Source organism: Podarcis pityusensis (assembly GCF_964106645.2).
Source record: "Podarcis pityusensis genome assembly, chromosome: 6".
In the NCBI taxonomy this organism is placed as follows: domain Eukaryota; kingdom Metazoa; phylum Chordata; class Lepidosauria; order Squamata; family Lacertidae; genus Podarcis; species Podarcis pityusensis.
In genome coordinates this window covers 34,226,933-34,246,404 of record NC_138030.1, presented here as the reverse complement: position 1 = coordinate 34,246,404, position 19,472 = coordinate 34,226,933, and the positions used below count along the sequence as shown (strand labels likewise).

The 19,472-nt window shown below is 41.6% G+C and overlaps 1 protein-coding gene across 4 annotated transcripts in view; it reads right to left on the bottom strand.

The window, feature by feature from the left end:
• Positions 1–19,472, bottom strand: part of SYT6 (synaptotagmin 6) — a 138,499-nt gene that overhangs the window by 13,005 nt on the left and 106,022 nt on the right. For all 4 annotated transcript variants that reach the window (XM_081009155.1, XM_081009156.1, XM_081009157.1 and 1 more), the window contains exons 4-6: positions 8,780–8,900; positions 4,254–4,425; positions 3,565–3,715 (exon numbers count right to left, since the gene is read on the bottom strand). In XM_081009155.1, coding sequence (XP_080865281.1) covers positions 3,565–3,715; positions 4,254–4,425; positions 8,780–8,900 — 444 coding nt within the window. The remainder of the gene's footprint in view (positions 1–3,564; positions 3,716–4,253; positions 4,426–8,779; positions 8,901–19,472) is intronic.

Below are 19,472 nucleotides of genomic sequence, written 5' to 3'. Positions count from 1 at the left end.
GTGAAGCAGCAGCCATGAGCTGCTTCAGACATATTCTAAAAACTGATCACTTTGACCTGGCCCTCCCTGACCATAAGACTGGACCCAGTTTTATGTACTTGAATCGCCTGAATTCCTGTTTTTATAGGCTTTTATGGGTTTGTCTTTTTCTTTGCTTTTTGCTTATAATTTTGTTTTAATGATATTGTTTGTTTTTATATTTCACACTGCTTAGAGATTTTGAGAACATTAACTGGTTTATGTATATGATTTGTAATAACCAAATCCACCCATACTACATGGAACTTTAATGTGCTGAGATTGAAAACTGGGGAAGCATATTGGAGCTGGAAATGTGTTGAGTGGGGGTAGGGGGGAAACCTACCTACCTCTATCCCTTGGAGTCTTGCTAATAGCAGTACAATACACAGATCCAGACAGCCATAGATTATATTTACAGAAGATGCCAGAGCAGGGTGCCGTGAAAGGGTGTGTGTGTAATATTCTAGAGCTGTTTTTGGTTGTACTGAATAATCCTGTCAGCGTTGCAGAGCCTACTGATTTAATGCATCCTTACAAAAGTGGATTAGAGATCACATAAAAATTATTTAGTAGCATCAGAGGAGTGAAGGCTATCGGCTGCCATGAATTATCCACCTCTCTTATCGAACAACGCCCCCTGATCTTCACTGTAACAAATTATCAGTTCCAGAGCATACTCACTGCCGTTGCCTGGCCATGTCTATACTTGCTTTTCATGGACTCAGACTTCCAGTTAACAAACTTTCCCTGAGCAAACATTAGAAATTTATGTAATTCGTACATTCTGTCTATTTTTAGCCTCTGAGTGGAATCCAAGACTATGGCTTTGGGGACCCCACTAGACTCCTATTGGGGAAGCAAGATTTGTTGGGCATGCTAATGGCATGAGTCTTTCCATCTGGTGCACAGGTTGCATATATGTGTAAATAAAACCATACATCTTAAAGAAAAGTCTCCATTAACCTTCATGCGTTGGGACCTGCTGGGAGACTGGCTGCACACAACAATACCTTGGACTGTGCCACTGCCTAAGCTTGCAGCAAGATGTGCTGTGGCTATTGAAATAAGTACCTGCTGGTGACCACATGCTCCTATCCCAAAGAACCCACAGGACATCTGGGTGGCATGTGTTGCACTAGAGAACCATGGCTGAAGCTTTAGAAATGTTGCTTACAGTCTACTGAGTAGCTCAAAGAGATCTGAGCTTAGAAGCAAAAAACAATCTGTGGAAACAGATCCAAAATACTCTCTCTCTCTCTCTCTCTCTCTCTCTCTCTCTCTCTCTGTGTGTCTCCCCACCCATCTCCCCACCCCCCCACACTCACTCTCATCTGGAGAAAATATTTGGTTCTCTGGGACAACAAGGTAACTTGGTATCTGTGTATCTCGTTTAATGGGAGTTTTTGCTCTTGTTCTAAATAACCTTCTGCTTCAGTTAAGGGTTTCCTTTCCCCTTCAGAATATGTTCCAAGCAGTTTCTTGTTTGCTTTGTTTACTCTCCTACTTGTTCTAGGATCACAGCAGCTTCTTGTCCCTGATGGAATTGCTCAGCTTCAGATCAACAAATAACAAGGGGAGAGAGAGAGCGTGGGAGGGAGATGAGGAGGAACATTGGTGTGTTCTCTGCTGAATCTTTTTTTTTTTAAGAGTTAACATTAAATTGATAGTGGCAGAGCTAGTGTATCAACCAAATAGACATCTAGACACTGGCATCCTTCTTTGCATCTGTATCTGGCTGTACTTTACGACTACCAAACACAATGACCCCATATCGTAGTAGTCTAGCTGATTACAGGTGAAGTTAGCCAAGTGCTGTGGATTTTCCTGTGTTTTGTCTCAAGGAGACAGTTCAGTGTCAATCTGGGGTTTCATTGGGTCCTAGATGGATGGTAACCTAGGCTTCATTGCTCTTCCTGTATTCCCTTGCATTGCAGCTAGGAACGTTACTGAGTCATAATTGTGGACTTTTTTGTGCATGCATCCTGCAACTGACTGAGCAACCCCAGATGTCCTATCTATTGAACATTCACCCTAGTTTGCTGACACAAAACTTACATAGAGGTTAGATTGTATCCAGTCTTTACTGAGTCTTCATTTTAATATATTTAATATATGCATATAGTTTTACTTCTAACAATGTCTGCTTGCTTATTATGATTGTTTTAAAAACATTTTAGCAATTCTCATTTTTATATGTAAACCACCTTGAGTCCTGTCAGAAAAAAGCGAGGTATAAATAAACATTATAATAAACATAATAATTCATTCTGATTTGCTCGCTTGGTGGTTATATGACTTTCTATTAACCAATTCTTTATGTCACACTTTTCAGTGCATTTCCTCATCACTTTTCAAACCACAAAATGCCAAGGTGGGCTTTTTGTGTGTGTTTTTTAAAAGCAGTTTTGTTGCACTGGTGCTTTAATTTTGCAAAGCTACATTTCCTGGTATGCACCTGAATCCCTCCCACAAAATACGGTCAGTTGGAGGTGTACCTCCTGCTTCCTTTGCTTCTTTCCCCATTTGGGGCAACACAATTATTGCTTTGCTTTGTTGCTTAATCTGTTTATGGAAGCCTTTGAAGATGGTATGGAAATGGCAGCTGGTGCAGAATTCAGGGGCCAGGTTGCTGACTGGGTCAAGAGATGGTCTGAATACACAACACCACTCCCGGCACAACTGCACTGGGTACTAATCAATTAGGATAGGAGGGTGGTGCCATAAGAAAGGGCCTGCTCAGTGGAATGCTCTCCCCAGAGATGCATGCCTCGTGCCATCTCTATCTGTTTTTAGGCACCAAGCAAAACTGTTCTCATTCATCCTGCCTTTGGATCTTAATTTCTATTTATCTTTTAGTAGGTGAGGTTGAATTGGCTCTGCTTTATACACAGTATAGGTGTGTTTTAGGTTCCTTTACACTTGCTTTTAATGTTCATTTTGTAAGCTGCTTTGAGTTCACCTTTCTGAAAAAAGTGATTAAGTAATAATAGTAGGGTATTTCTCCTAGAAGCTGGCCACTAGAGCATCGTGTTCTGCAGATGTTACTGTAGATATCATATTAGATTTTGAACAGTTCTGGAGGCTGCAGATGACTTATGTACTTCTGCTTCAGCAAAGATCAGCTCCATTAACTCCTTCATTTTACTCAGTTCTCTGCTTTATTCACAGCTTCAAAGTCCATGGAAGTAGGCACGTTTTGTGCATTGCTCTGAAATTAAAAAGGATTAAAGCTGCACATTTGAGCTGGTTAAAATAAATTGGTCTATTAACAAGGTTCTGTGCAAGTTGAAACCGGGCCAAAATGCTTAAGGACTGCTGCAGGTTTCCGGAGCCAAAATATGGGTAGGGAGGTGTGCATGAATACAACACAACCACGCCAACAGTATCTGTAAACTTAACTCTTACTTTTATAGTATAGCTACAAAGCCTATCATTGGGTAAGGTGTTCTTCAAAATTCACAAGATACAAATGCAAGCTTCTCCAAAAATAATTTTGGCCTACAAAACATACATTCAAATGAAGTTATTAAATACTTTACATACCTCCTTAAAGGATTTCTTCACCTCTACTAGTGGGTGCCAGTGTGCAATTGGTTTCCGTGGGTAAGCCAGCATTTCATTCCAGTGGTCTCGGCCTAGTCCCTCAGCATTGTTTGCTACACGGCAAACCCCAATAATCTCATTATGGCCGACCCTGAAAGGGGTAACCACACACGGAACATGTTTTAGACATGCTTTCTTTTGCCACAGTGACACATTTAAACCCGTCCCTTCTGCTTCTTCCACCCTTCTTGCTGAAGCTACAAATGAGAACAGAATTTTAATACAGCATGCCTCACAGGCAAATCAGAGACATGTCTGCAAATGGGATAAGGACTGTCCCTGGTAAATAGGGAGTGTATGCTGTCTTTATCAAGACTGATCTCCATGTGAATCTTCAAGCATGAACATGAGCCTGTGATTAATGCTCCTGTCCCCATCACCAATGGACTTCACGACTTCAGAGGAAGCCAGAGTCATGCTCTTTCCAGAGCCAATTAAATCCTAGGAACATGCCCTGCTGACCCGAAGGGGAAATACTCAAGAAGCAAGAAGTGCAACTTGATATTTCTAATAACATGACTTGTCTCTTGCACAACTCAGTCACGTAATCAAGTGAGTCACACCATGGAAACTCAAGAACGAGGAAATGGCTCGAATGGGATTTAAGCATTACAGAGATTCCCTCCTACCGGTCGTAATCCATAACAGAGATAAGCAGGCTGACTTGGTCCATGTTCTCTGGAGGGATATCAAAGATTATTGCCTCATTGTAGTTAGGATTAAGTGTGTTTCTTTTAATGGTGGTTTTCTTCTTCTTTAGCCTCCTTCCATCACAGAGCAAGGACACCTTGACGTAAGGATCTGGAGAGCAGGAGAAAGGGAAAATGACAGCACTGATGAAAGGCCTTTCTCTTCCTCCCAGTATCCATGGGATCCCTGCTGCTCACATGACCAAATGGGATATGGAACATGTGGAAGCAGGAGTGGAAGAGAAGAAAGTCTCTTGGTTTGCATGCACCTAGGCTCTGGGCAAAAAAACCACATGGGATCATGGATTGCCATCACAATCTCACTCCTTCTTCCACATCTTCAGTAGTATCATGTTTGATCATTCAAACCCAACTACGGTTAGTTAACAATGAAAACTGTGTGCAAAAAAGTGGGGTCAGTGTTGGGATACTGCCAGGGAGACAGAGGCATCAGGCAGCCTACGTCGTCTCCGGACGATCACCGGTCTCCCGTTGGAACAGCATCAGTCAATTAGCGACACAAGCAGCAGACAGATTCCAAGACTCGTGCACACCCTTTTCAGCAGTCTCCACAATGGAAGATTCAAACAGAAGAGCATATTTACAGCTTTATTCAGTGCTGGTCAGAACAAAGGAAAAACATGACTGCTTGCATCCGTGTCGAGGAAACAGCCAGAACAAAAGTCATATACAAAACGGAAGTTCCCAGCGAGAACAGTGCTGGGAGTAAACAGGCATGTGACACACAACAATCATGCCTGACTCTTTTAAGGAGGAACGGAAACTATATCCTAACATCCTCCCCCTTTCCGTGTAACCTGTAGTACCTGGTTCAACCCAATTGCAACCTCTGTACATAAACATTAAGTTGTTCTCTGTTAACAACCTTAAACAACAGATCAGCAGGAATTTCATTTCCTGGCATGTAGGACACCTGAATGAGTCCTTTCTGAATAAACTCTCACGCACGATGTAACTATATCCTAACAGTCAGAACATAACATTACCTTTATGTCATATTATAAACTAATATCCTATAAACTAACAGCAAGCTCATTTTCTGAGTGTGGACCCACATCGAGACAAAGCAGCACTATCCATGCACAATATTAGGCTTGGGAAAATGTACAGATATTTTGCAGGGGAGAAGAGGGGCTCACCAAAATAGCCCAATGAGGGGCTGAGCATGCTCAGTGGCCACAGAATGCTGAGTGGCTATTGGAGGGGATGTGAGGAGAATGGCATAGAATATTTGCGGAAAGGATGCAGCTGGTTGGCTGGCTGGAACCTGGAAGCTGAGGACTCCAAACTGCAGCACTTTGCTACAGGTCCAACATGTAACAGTCTAGTGATGAACACTTCCTCAGGTGTGCCAGATTTCTTAATTTGTCAGTTTTAGGGATGTCATAACTATTGCTCCCATGCTTTGCAGCAGGGAGGTGTTTACGGGGTGGGGTTGTTTTTTTATTGTCAAACTCTTCTTTCTACAAAATTCAATGGACCTCATTGAATTACATGGAAGACTAGAAAAGTATGGGTTGGAACATACATATTTTATTTTATTTTACTTTGGGGACATTAAATCAGCTGTCTGTCAATCCAGAGACCATTGGTGGTATTCAAGTAAGTTGTACTCAGAGTAGACCTATTGGAACTGATGGATCTAACAGTGGTGTCCATTAACTTCAGTGGGTCTGCTCTTGAGTAAAACTTAATTGAATACCATGCCATGTATGTATGTATGTATGTATGTATATGTGGGCCTGCTTTTCTGTAGGGAGGTAGTGATTTTGTAATTATGCAGCTCTCCACCAGTCCATTTACTATTCTTTAATATGAGACAGGTGTTGGTCATGCATGAGCATCCCTCCAGCTCTTTGGTTGCACACTTTCCTTGTGCACCGTGTCTGGTAAGCTATATGTCTGTGAACTATTTTCAAGAAATGAATTCATGTAAGGGGTTTTAGCAGCGCTTTTGTCAATGGAAACAGAGGGGAAAGAGAAGGGAAAATAAGGCAGCAATACCTCCCTAGCTGCCCCGGAGATTGACTTTGGCAAATTGCTTCTGAGTTTCCAACATAGTTCAAATTCTATGTAGGCTGCTGGAGAAAACCGCTGTGTATTTAGAAGTTCCAGTAACTATATAGGACATCACTGCTGAGCTACTGAGCTGTTTTCCCTCTGAACCATGGATTTGCAGTGATTTAATCTGCATCAAATGCCATCTGAGCAGAAATGTTTGTCTGCCCAAACAGTCTCTGCTGTTGCTGCTGTAGATTAAAATGTTTGCCAGCAATACTCAAGACACTGATATGTGGAAATCTGGGCCATTAAAAATAGTTGTTATGGCAGAAACTCAACTATCTGCACAATGAAAGTTCTCAAAAAGAATTATATATGTGTGTGTTTTTATATCAGCTCTATCATTTTCCAAATAATCTGTGTGGCAAATCTACAGGGAACAGAATTTGTGGAGAAGTTGCAGTGTTAATCCAAAACAGCAAAAAAACAGAACAAAAGAGTCTTGTAGCACCTGAAAGATTAAACCCATGAAATCTTAGGAATTAGAAGATGTGATTAGTAAACCCAACTGATGCAATCTCAGTTTGGGGTTAGCTGAGCTTCAATCAGATCTGCAATCAGATCAATTGGATTGACCATTGGCTCACTATTGATTTGCTCCACAGCTGACTGGGAAAGTGGTGGAGGGTATAGGAACACACGGTGGATCCTGCAAAAATTAGCCACACCATAAATCTATGGAAACCAGTGTGAAATTATTGTTTTATCCTTTTTGTTTTTGTAATTGTTGTTGTATTAATTCATAGAGTGCTACCAACGTACACAAGGCAGGGCTCTGCCCCGAGGGCTTTCTGGCTAAAATCTGACACTGTGGAAACAACAAGAAATAGGGAGGGAGGTGGAGTGAAGGGGAAGAATAAGATATTTCAGTTACACATCGTTAGGTCTGGTTACAGTAGAGCAGCCATTGCCAACCTGATGCTTTCCCCAAGTTTTGGACTCCCATCAGCCCCATCTTTAAAGCCTGCCTAATGCTCCCTCTTTCTCTACTTAGGTCTTGGATTCTGACCTAGCTCTAGTGATGCAGTCTCAGGCTTGCCAGAGCAACAATGCTTTCAAGAACTTCCTCTGACCTGCTCCAGCCAAAATCTTCAGTGCATCATACTATTGTTTGTGCATGGATGGGAAGGAAATACTTCTGTTTTGTTGATGGCTAGTTTGAATGAATGGTATCCATATAACAAAGAAATTCATTGTCTGATTATTAAAGCAGGACAGTGGCACCATTCATACCTTGGAACTCCCAGCCTATTGACTGTACTCTTTTCTGTGCCTGCTAAAAGCATTTTTGTTTCGGCAGAATGTTGACCTGTGTTTTAATTTGGTGTTCAGCTTACTGATGATTTTATGGTTTTATGCTTTTTGTAAATTGGGGTGTTAGATGGGGGACACGTTGTGCTCCTTCTAGGGTAGTTTGCCCACCTTTGGTCCCCACCCTGTGCTCAGCTCCACCTGTGGCTCCTAGAGGCTGTAAGCATACAACAGCAGCCACAGCCTGGGAAAGGGCTTCAACTGGCAGGTTGAACCAGGTGAGGGTAGCCAGTGGACTCAAACCCTTGGTGAGTTAGGGACTTTCCCTGCATGTGAAGACAGGCTCTGGCAGATTGAGCAGACAGGACCAATAATGCACCCAACAGTCACCAATGTGGTTACAGTGGTACCTCAGGTTACATAGGCTTCAGGTTACAGACTCCACTAACCCAGAAATAGTGCTTCAGGTTAAGAACAGTTTCAGGTTAAGTACAGACCTCCGGCACGAATTAAGTACTTAACCTGAGGTACCACTGTACTGCACATACTGTAGAGGGAAATGAGGGGTAGATGGAGCTTGTCAACCTGAGAAAGTAGCCCATCTAGGAGAGGGAAAACTCTGATCCTAAACCTCTGCTGCCTTGCGGGATATCTTCAGGAGAAGAAAAAACTAAGAAGTGAATCCTAAACAAATCCAGAGAAGAGTCCCTAAGATGGTGCCTTGTATGCCTCCTTCTGGCAACTCCTGCAGCTAAGCTGGTGCCTAATGTATTTCTCTGCTTTCGTTAGAACCGCATCAGGGTGGCTGAGGGGGGGGGGGTTGTCATCTGGGCAGAGTAGGACCTCCATACACACTGCCCAGGCTTGCACTTCGGTGCTGCTAATTCAGCAAAAACAACGTGGGAGGCAGCAGTTACTGGTCTCTGCAGCCACTGTGATTCTCCAGCAGTTTCACTTCACCCCCAGAGGTGCACTCCATTGTCTCTTGAGACAGATGGAGGCAAACAACAACAACTTTTTGTTACACCCTTCGAGGTTTTGTTGCACTCTTGTGAAATAAATGAAATAAATGTATCATCACAGGAGCAAGATCACATATAGAAATTCCTTGCTCTGAGCAAGGGAACACTCACCTGAGTAACCAGTTATGTCCATCGCTTTGAGATTCCTGCATTTAATGACTGTTAAAGTGAGGCGACCTGCAGTTGGCAGATAACAAAGGGAAAACATGATCTCCCCCAGGTCCACACTTTCCTTTAATGAAAGAGAAAACACAGAGCATTAGAAATGCGTAAGAAGCAAACGTAGCCAGGGCCAGCCCATCCATGAGGCAAGCTGAGGTAACCGCCTCAGGCTGCAGGATCCACAGCAGCAGCTGATCCTGATGTAGATCTTTATTTTCCCCTCCCCTTGTTCCAGATATAGATATTCACTCACCCCTTCTTCCCTGGTGGGGAGGGGAGTGCCATTTTGTGGTTTGCCTCAGGTGCCAAAATGTCTTGGGCCGGCCCTGAACACAATAATAATTTATTATTTGCACCCCACCCATCTGGCTAGGTTTTCCCAGCCACTCTGGGCGGCTTCCAACAAAATATTAAAATACAATAGTCTGTTAAACATTAAAAGCTTCCCTAAACAGCGCTGCCTTCAGATGTCTTCTAAAAGTCTGGTAGACCAATATTTTTCTCCTTTGCATTTTCTCTCTATCTTTTCTAGATCCTTTTAACTCCCACCTCCCCCAAGGCAAGGCAAGGCAAGAGGAAGCAAAGTGCTCATCACTAATACCACTCTGAAAATGGTGACAGGTTGAGAAACTATGCATTAGGCTTCTATAACTGTGGGAAAAAAATGTGGTGTGAATGGAGTGGATGCCAAGTCACTGTTGGCAGACATGTAGTCATAATTTTGACTATATTTAAATCATCTTCTGGAAGTAAGTTCTGATATCTGTAGTGTAGGCTGCATGGCCATCTGTCAGGAACTCTAGCTCTGATTCCTGAAATGCAGAGGGTTGGACTAGATGACCCCTGGGCAGATCTGTAGCTAGGTGATCTTGCGCCCCTGGCAGAACTGTCCAGATTGCACCCCTTAGCAACGGACAAATTAGCTCTTCTTTCTGCTTCTCCTCCATGGGAGGGGGCCACCTGTTCAATTCCTCACACACTAATCAATATTTTTATTTACAGACATATTTATGGACATATAAGCTGATTTTGCGCACCCTCTTGCTTGCACCCCTGGCAAGGGCCTTCCTCGCCACCCCCTAGCTACTAGCCCTACAATTCTATGAATCTTCTCATTAACTTAGAACAACTAACTTAGGTGTTCATCTTAAGCTATTCTGAAACAGGAGGAGGAAGGCAAGGGAAGTAGGACCATGCTATAGGCCAGGCATGTCGAAAGTCCATTTCAGGGGCCTTATCCGGTGACCCGCTGGTCGATTTAATCCTGCCCCCAAAACACTATATGTCCTGGGGTAAAATTGTAAAAAAAGCTCAGCAACTTTGGTCGGCCCTTACGCATGTTCACTTCATCAAATCTGGCCCTCTTTGAAAAAAGTTTGGGCACCCCTGCTATAGGCCCTGCTGAAAGACTAGCAACTTTTGTCTCCTCTTCTCCTGGAATTGTCTTTCCATTTCAACTGGCTCATATAAAAACTTTGTAACTAGTGCCTGATCATTCTCCCCATCATCCCTTCCCATCCCCTTACCTTTTGTGTGATGTCTTTTAAGCCTGAAGGCCGGCTTATCACTAATCTTGGTAAGCCACTTTTTTTTTGGGGGGGGAAGGTTCTTTACTGGGGTAAAAATCCTCCAGATAAATAATTACGGGAGAAAAATAATTGTTCTAAAAAGCAAACAATACTTTATTCATTTTCACGAGATGCACATGTGTTGTAACCGGCATTATCTGATGTGAGGCTTTCAGAACAGGGACTGGTCCGCATTGGTGTTGGTAGGGCAGAAAGCAGGAAGGCGAACAGTATGTGGAGTCATAGCAAATGGCATGTGGAGCCTCTTTTCCTTCTCCTTCCTTTTAAGAAGTTGGGTAGGTGGACACTTGATGGAGGCAGTGCTACATTCGCCCTAATGGACTGGCCTCCAGGGTGCTTTTAGCTCTCCTCTCTACACGCAACAAGGAATGTTTCTTTTAAAATGGGACTAGTCATCTGCAGCTTTTACAAACATTTATAAATGATTAAATTTTTAAAAAACACACATTTAAACTTCTGCTGCCCAATTAACTGGAGGAGAAACATTTTTGGTCTGTCAAAAAGTTTTAAGAGTGATTAATCTATTCAATTAAAACACTAAATGATGCAGCCCTATTAAGAAACGTTGCACAAATAATCTGTTTATAAAAAGGACAGCTTCCAGAGTTCCATCACTGGCTAGGGCAAGGGTGGAGGATATTTTTGGCCCAGCAAGCCAGATCCCAGTGCTATCATCAGCACTGATTTTGGGCAACATCGTGCTGATTTTGGGTGAGATCTTGCCTCAAATAGTTTGAGATCTTGTACCCAATTCCAGGTGAGCTCTCACCCAAAATGGACACGGTCCAAAACCAAAATCAAAAGAAGTTTTAAGAGAAATTAAATTCCATCAAGCACAATATGCGAAATTGATAAATCAAGAAGTTGAATGGAAAATTAAACAAATGAAACAAAGATCATTCGAATCGGCGAATAAATGTGGAAAGCTGCTAGCATGGCAGTTGAAAAAGAGACAAAAATTGAACTTTGTTACCAATCTGGAGGTTGAAGGGAAAAATATTCAGAAACCAGAAGAAATTAGAAAGTGTTTCCAGAGATATTTCAAAAAACTGTTCACGCAAGGGCCTCAGGAAGAGACTGAGATAGACCAATTTTTAAAAACTAATGGATTACAAAAACTATCTCAAGAGAAGAGAATAAACTTGAACTATAAAATAACACAACAGGAAATCGAGGGTGCCATTCAGAATATGCAACTAGGTAAATCTCCAGGCCCAGATGGACTTACCTCCAAGTATTATAAGACATTAAAAGACTTCTTGATTCAACCATTAATGGAGGTATGTAACCTGATCATGGAGGGGAAAGGAGCACCAGAATCGTGGAAAGAAGCTTTCATCACATTGATACCTAAATTGGAATCTGATAGGACCCAACTTAAGAACTACCGTCCCATCTCACTCCTTAATGTGGATTACAAAATCTTTGCTGACATACTGGCAAACAGACTTAAAAAAGTGTTAAATGAAGTAATTCATAAGGACCAGGCAGGCTTTCTCCCAGGCAGACATTTGTTTGATAATACCAGGAATATTATTGACATTTTGGAATTATTGCAGACCAATATCAACACGAAAGCAGCTTTAATTTTTATAGATGCAGAGAAGGCCTTTGACAACATTTCCTGGAAGTTTATGAAGAAAAATTTGGAAGGGATGGGAGTGGGACGGGCGTTCCAAAATAGTATAGAAGCAATCTATTCAGAGCAAAAGGCCAAATTGATAGTAAACAATGTGGTGACAGAAGAGTTCAAAATTGAAAAAGGGACACGACAGGGGTGTCCTCTTTCCCCTCTGTTATTTATTTCAGTCCTGGAGGTGCTTCTGAATTTGATCAGGGAAGACCGGTTGGTGCAAGGGATACAGGTCGGAGCGAAACAATACAAACTGAAAGCTTTTGCAGATGACTTGGTTTTAACATTACAGGAGCCAGAATCTAGTACAAAAAGAGTTTTAGAACTAATTTATGAATTTGGTCGGGTGGCGGGATTTAAGTTGAATAAGCAAAAAACCAAGGTTTTGGGAAAAAACTTGACACCTTCAGAAATAGATGGGTACCAGAAGGAGACAGAGTTAAATGTGGTTAAAAAAGTGAAATACCTAGGGGTCAATTTGTCCACTAAAAATTTGAATTTATTTAAAGATAATTATGAAAAATGCTGGTTAGAAATTAAAAAGGACTTTGAAACTTGGTCAAGATTGAAACTTTCCTTGTTGGGACGAATTGCAGCTGTAAAGATGAATGTATTGCCAAAGATGTTGTTTTTGTTTCAAACCCTACAGATCGTGGACAGAGTGGAATGTTTTGGAAAATGGCAGAAAGATATCTCGAAGTTTGTCTGGCAGGGCAAAAAGCCCAGGATAAAATTTAAAATATTAACCGATGCAAAAGAAAGAGGGGGATTTGCCCTGCCGGACTTAAGGTTATATTACGAAGCTGCATCTTTCTGTTGGATGAAAGATTGGTTTTTACTAGAAAACGCTGATGTCCTAGATCTGGAAGGGTTCAACAATGCTTTTGGATGGCATGCATATTTGTGGTACGACAAGGCAAAAGTTCATAAAATGTTTAAAAACCATATTGTCAGAAAAACCTTATTTAATGTCTGGACTAAATATAAGGACTTGTTGGAAAACAAGACCCCGAGGTGGTTATCACCAATAGAGGCTAAGGCCCGAAAAAGACTTAATATGGAGGTTGGTTGGCCAAAATATTGGGAGATAATAGACAAAATTGGAGATAATTGGAGACTGCAGAGCCTAGATAAACTAAAAAACAAGGTGCAAGACTGGTTACATTATGCTCAAATCCAAGAGGTCTTTAAAATGGATAAAAAAATAGGTTTCCAGGTGGAAAAATCGAAGCTAGAGACAGAATTACTTGAACCAAAGACTAAGGTTCTCTCAAGAATGTATAACTTGCTGCTTAAATGGAACACTCAGGATGAGACAGTTAAATCAGCCATGATAAAGTGGGCACAGGATATTGGGTATAACATTATGTTTGAGGACTGGGAAAGGTTATGGACCACCGGTATGAAATTCACGGCATGTAATGCCCTGAAAGAAAACATTATGAAAATGATATATAGGTGGTACATGACCCCAGTCAAACTTGCAAAGATATATCACCTGTCTGATAACAAATGCTGGAAATGTAAGGAGGCTGAAGGGACATTTTTTCACCTCTGGTGGACTTGCCCGAAAGTGAAGGCCTTCTGGGAAATGATTTATAATGAGCTAAAAAAGGTATTTAAGTATACCTTTCCTAAGAAACCAGAGGCCTTCCTCCTGGGCATAGTCGGCCAGAAAGTGTTAAAGAAGGATAGAACTTTTTTTATGTATGCAACTACAGCAGCAAGAATTATTACTGCCAAATATTGGAAGACACAAGATTTACCCACGCTGGAAGAGTGGCAGATGCAATTGATGGACTATATGGAACTGGCCGAAATGACTGGCAGAATCCGAGATCTGGGAGAAGAAACAACGGAGGAGGACTGGAAAAAGTTTAAGGATTATCTACAAAAACATCATAAGTTATATGAATGTTAAGAATTTGCATGGTTGGGGAAATTTAGCTTCTGCAACAAAATTTGATGATTTGGGAAATTAAGTTATTATTATGAAAGGATCAAAATTTAAAATACGCCTATTTTAGGATAAAAGAAATTTGATAATAAATATTTTAAATTTAAAGTATAACTATTTGAAATTACAAAAAATGCATGAAACAAGGTAATAATTTGCTGACATCTTTATTGTAAAGAATGCAGGGTGAGGGAGATGTGGGGCAGTCCGGTCGGTTATGAAAAGATGTTCTGGAAAAATGAATTTTATTTTTTTTCTTTTTCTTTTTGTTTTGCTGCTTTTGATATCTATTTGAATATATATTTGTACCTGGAAAAAAGCAATAAAAAATATTATTTAAAAAAACAAAAAAAACAAAAACAAAATGGACACGGTCCATTTTGGTGCTTCTCCACCACTGGTGGAGGCAGCAGGGCATCTGTAAGTGTGCTGCCTGCAGGGCTTCTGCCGCCTGAAGCAGTGGCCTCGCCCTGCCTAATGGTTGGGCTGGTTCTGGCTCATGTCCTCTTTGTCGGCTTCATTGACATCTGATTGGCCACTGTCAAAACAGGATGCTAGACTGGATCCAGAAGGACTCTTCTTCTATGTTCTTATCTCAAACAAACTGAACTATCATAGAAAATGCAAACTTAAGCCAACAAACCACCCCACCTTGCCGTATCATTGTTGCTCCTTCTACAAGGTGGCACCATGCAATTTATGATTAGAGGATGTACCACAGGTATATTTTCCAACCCACAATGGGCAATTTCAGTTCTAAAATAATCTCCTTTGTCCTCTGCTTGCTCACCTATCTATTTACTTGTGACACCTCTACCAAGTAGGAATGTGCTGTAAAAATGACCTTTGCAGGTGTTCTGGCACCCTCAACCCATCATTGTACCTCTGCTAAATACCAGAGAATGCCTGCTGCATGTCAAATGTGGCTTAAAATAACTAGGATTAATTAGAGGTTTTCATCATATCTGCATGAAAATTTGAAGCAGGTCAATATTTAGCCTTTGCTTCCCAAGGAAACATTTGCAGATTACTGACAAGGTCAGAATTGCTAAGTGATGAGTGACCTATGTTAACAAACTCTCCCTGAGATGGCAGAAACTGGGTTTTGCTGCAACTTCCTGCAAAAGCTACCTGCGTTACACCTTTAAAGAGTACTTTGAAAATGGAACTTTATTCAATGTTTCCACATAACAAAGATGTTATGCCTCCTCCTTGAGAGGTGCGGAGGGTGGCAACACGAGAACGGGCCTTCTCTGCAGTGGCTCCCCGTCTGTGGAATGCTCTCCCCAGGGAAGTTTGCCTGGTGTCTTCATTACTCACACTTAGGCGCCAGGCAAAAATGTTCCTTTTTAACCAGGCCTTTGGTCGATCTGTTTGATATCCTATACCCTTTTAAAATGTGGCTCTTTTCTGGGTGTGTGTGTGGGTGGGTGTTATTGGGTTGTTGTTTTTATTTTGATTACATATGTTGTGATCTTTTCCGTGAGACCTCCAGGTATAGGTTGGTATATAAACTCAATAAATGATGATGATGATGATGATGATGATGATGTATTTCAGGAATAAGAAAAGGCATGGGGCATCCCTTTGGAATGCTGAGGAAGAGATCTGGGCAAGATTGTGTTCTTCTAAGCTTCCTCTATCCCTAAAAGCTTTTTCATTTTTGTTTTCTTCACAATTGGAATGGGATGGTTCATTGTGCCCTTACAATAGTATGATAGGTTATGCTATGACTGCTGTGGAGAACCATTTAAGTGAGGTCTTCTCTATACCTCTAGGTGGCACCATAGAACTTTTCTCATATGCACTGTCTCTTTCTCCTGCAAACTCAAGAGTGAGACTGGGACCTCCTGGATGGCTATCTCATGAGATATTAAAGCATCATCTTTACCACCACTATTCCTCATAAAGATTGCTTCACAAACAAGATTTCTCATAAGTCATCAATTCAGAAATTTCAACCAGATGCTACTATCACACCAGCGTGATAAACAAACCTTGAAGATGACCAATCAAGAATAAAATAGTGATTCCATAGACATTTCCCCTGCTCCTCTTGGGGGTGAATATTAGGAGCAAATGTCTAGTAAAAGGAACATGGAAACTGATACAGCAGCTTTATTGTCCAGACTCTTCACACTCATCTCATTAACTTCACAACTCCTTAAATGTTTCTGCATGTGTGACTCAAAATTGCCTTTGGCCTAAATGGGTTTTGTAATGCAAATGGACAACCTATGCTGGGGCTAATGTACATTTTATTTCTCTTCTGTGTGCTATACCATATTAACCAGATGCACATGTAACACACAAAATGCAAGAGAGACTCAAAGGCACATTTAACTTCCATGTGTGATAACTTATTGAGAAGAGTGATGTTTACTGTGCTTGGCTGCCAGAATGAAACGTGCTAGATCTCAGATCTTCCCCACCCCTTGTCTCTAACCTTGGAACCCTTCCCTGGTTTATGGAGGCAAGTTTTGAAAATTCAGGGATAAAGAAAATGGGGCTTTGGACACATTCATTATTTTCAGTCTTCCAAGCATGGTGTTGAAACCAAGTTAGAGTTCCAGAAACACACACTCTATAAAGGCAGACCTGAAGCATTTTGATCATAAAAATTATCCCAAGCAGTAGCCATTGGACTGCATCAACTCTGGGGCTTTGGTTATCCAACTTTTCTAGGATGTGAGAGTGGGTGTATGAATGTGCAGACAAACAACAACATTATTTACTTGCATTATGTATGATCATGTTCAGACTGCAATCTGACTGTACTATGCGAATAAGGTAAGAGGCAAAGTTTTCCACAAGCAGCTTAAAATTTCATGAAATACACATAGAAAGGGGAGAGAAAACAGACTGGGGTGATGCAACACACATCAGTGTCAGGGAACCCCTGACCTGAACCCTGATTTCTCAGTATTCAGTATTTGCAAAACATTGTGACTGACTTGCAGTCACCCTTGTGGTCCCTTCCAATTCTACAATTCTACGAAATCATTCTCTTTGATAAGAAGCTAGACCTGTCAGTCACAAAAGAGCTCTCCCTCCCCCCTCTTCCCACCCTTGTGTTTCAATTTTTGCAGACACACTGCACAACTTTTTTTTTAAACCCTGTATTGCTCCAAATCATTTCAGGGCACTTTGGAGAGGCCCCACTGTGGCTTGGACAAGCCCCCAAATCTGTGCAAAGTGGTCCAGCTTTGTTCTTGATTTGGGAGACATCGAAATCTGATGCACACTCATCATACTGGAGGCTGAAAATTCTAATTTCTTTACAGGATAACTGGATTGCTCTGGTATACAGTATTTGTTAGCGCATACCCAGATGGTTCAAATTTAGGGGACTGAATGTAATAGCTAGGCTTCTCGGTGTGTGCTGCTGGGCAGAGCCATCCACTACCAAATTCCATCAAATCCTGATGAGAAATACTTGAGCTTAATTGGGATGAGCATGTTAAAGGTTCTGTCTAAGAGATAGCATTCCTGAAATGCAGCTCATAGCCCAGTGGTGATAGCTGCCAGAGCAGTTCATACCTAATCACTGCTGCAATCAGGCTGTATTATTAATGCCTGGTTATTTCCAGATAACCCTTTGGAAGTGCTGCCAACATGGCATAAGCATAATTTGAGCAACGTTCACCCCTGCCTTCTCCTTCATTTACTGTATGCTACATTTCCTCCCAGAACTAAGGCCAGGAGGGTCTCGACTAATTTAACCAGAGACCTAGGAAAGCATATACCAAGTAGAGAATTGCAAAGGGAGCACACTGTTAGCACTCGCTTTATTTCGATGCCTAGGCCCTAGTCATTTCTATATAGTCTTTTCAAACACTCAGCCAATTAGGAGGTGGTGTTATTTTACCAGCTTTCACATAAATTGCAGTTGCTTTGCCACTCAACTGCGTGACAAACATCTAGCCACTTTAATCCAAACCACTTGCTTGTTACAGGCTATGTGAACATGAAACAGAAGAAGACTGGATTTGGAAGTGGGAGACCAAGATTCATATTTTTGCCCAACCACAAAATTGCATTGGTCTGGTTTGGACATAATGCTGAATGATGGTTTAGTGTTATGTGCATGGATTCATGCACCTGCACTCCCCTGGTGTGGCTGTTAAGATGAAGATTGGAAGCTTTTTGCTTCTGTGTTCAGTTAACCACAGTTTATCAATACATGGGAGCCCTAATCTTAACAATGGTTTCAGGAAACGAGCCAACCTCACAAAGCACCATCTGAAGTTGGATTGTTTCCCTAAGCCATAATTAAGAGTAAGTAAAGTTTTTCCAGGTTTTGACAGAATGATAAACTGTCATTATGTCAAAAATAGAAGTGAAATCTTCCAATTTCCTCCTTGCAGCTGTACCTGATGACAGAGCAGATCGGATTAACCCAAGGCTTGTTTACATACTGCTAAACCATAGCAGGAGACATGGGTGGCACTGTGGTCTAAACCACTAAGCCTCTCGGGCTTGCCGATCAGGAGGTCGGCGGTTTGAATCCCCACAATGGGGTGAGCTCCCATTGCTCGGTCCCAGCTCCTGCCAACCTAGCAGTTCGAAAACACCCCCAAAATTGCAAGTAGATAAATAGGTACTGCTCCGGCAGGAAAGTAGATGGTGATTCCATGCGCTGCTCTGGTTTCAGTGTTCTGTTGCGCCAGAAACAGCTTAGTCATGCAGGCCACATGACCCAGAAAAACTGTCTGCAGAGAGGACAAACGCCGGCTCCCTTGGCCTGTAAAGTTAGATGAGCGCCGCAACCCAAGAGTCATTTGCGACTGGACTTAACTGTCAGGGGTCCTTTACCTTTACCTTTAAACTATAGTTTAGCATTACACCCAAATGCAGCTATGGTGTGGCCTTGGACAAGCCACAGTTTCTCTCCTGAACTTACCAAGTTTGTTATGCGGCTGAAATGCCTTTAAGATGTACTGTAACCTGTTCTGAGTGGCCCCTAAGATATGGTGGGAAAGAAATTAAAAGATGCCTCAAGTCCTAAAATACCTATTGTAGTTCAGTTTCATTTATGCTGCCCTGGGAGTTACATATATAGAGGATAATAAGTTTGAGAAGGGGGAGGGGAGAACTATTTAATCTTTCAGTTATAGTAGCATATACAGTACATGCAGGGATACAAATAGCAAAAATTCAAAAACAGAGTTTTCTGTTGAGTTTCTGAGTTATAATCTATCCAGACGTATTTGTACTATGGGGGTGGGAATCATTCCCCCGATGTTTCCAAATATAGGGAAGCTGAGGTTTAGCTCACAAAGGATGAAATATTGCAAAAATCCATATACAGCAGGAGTACACAGTTCCCATTCATACAAGCATAAGCTGGATGCTGGTTCATTGAAAACAAATTTTGAAAGGGCTGCCTGGGTTTTCAGATCAGTGTATGGAAGTGATGAAACGGCAACATTCAACAATAATTGAGATTTAGTGATAAGCATA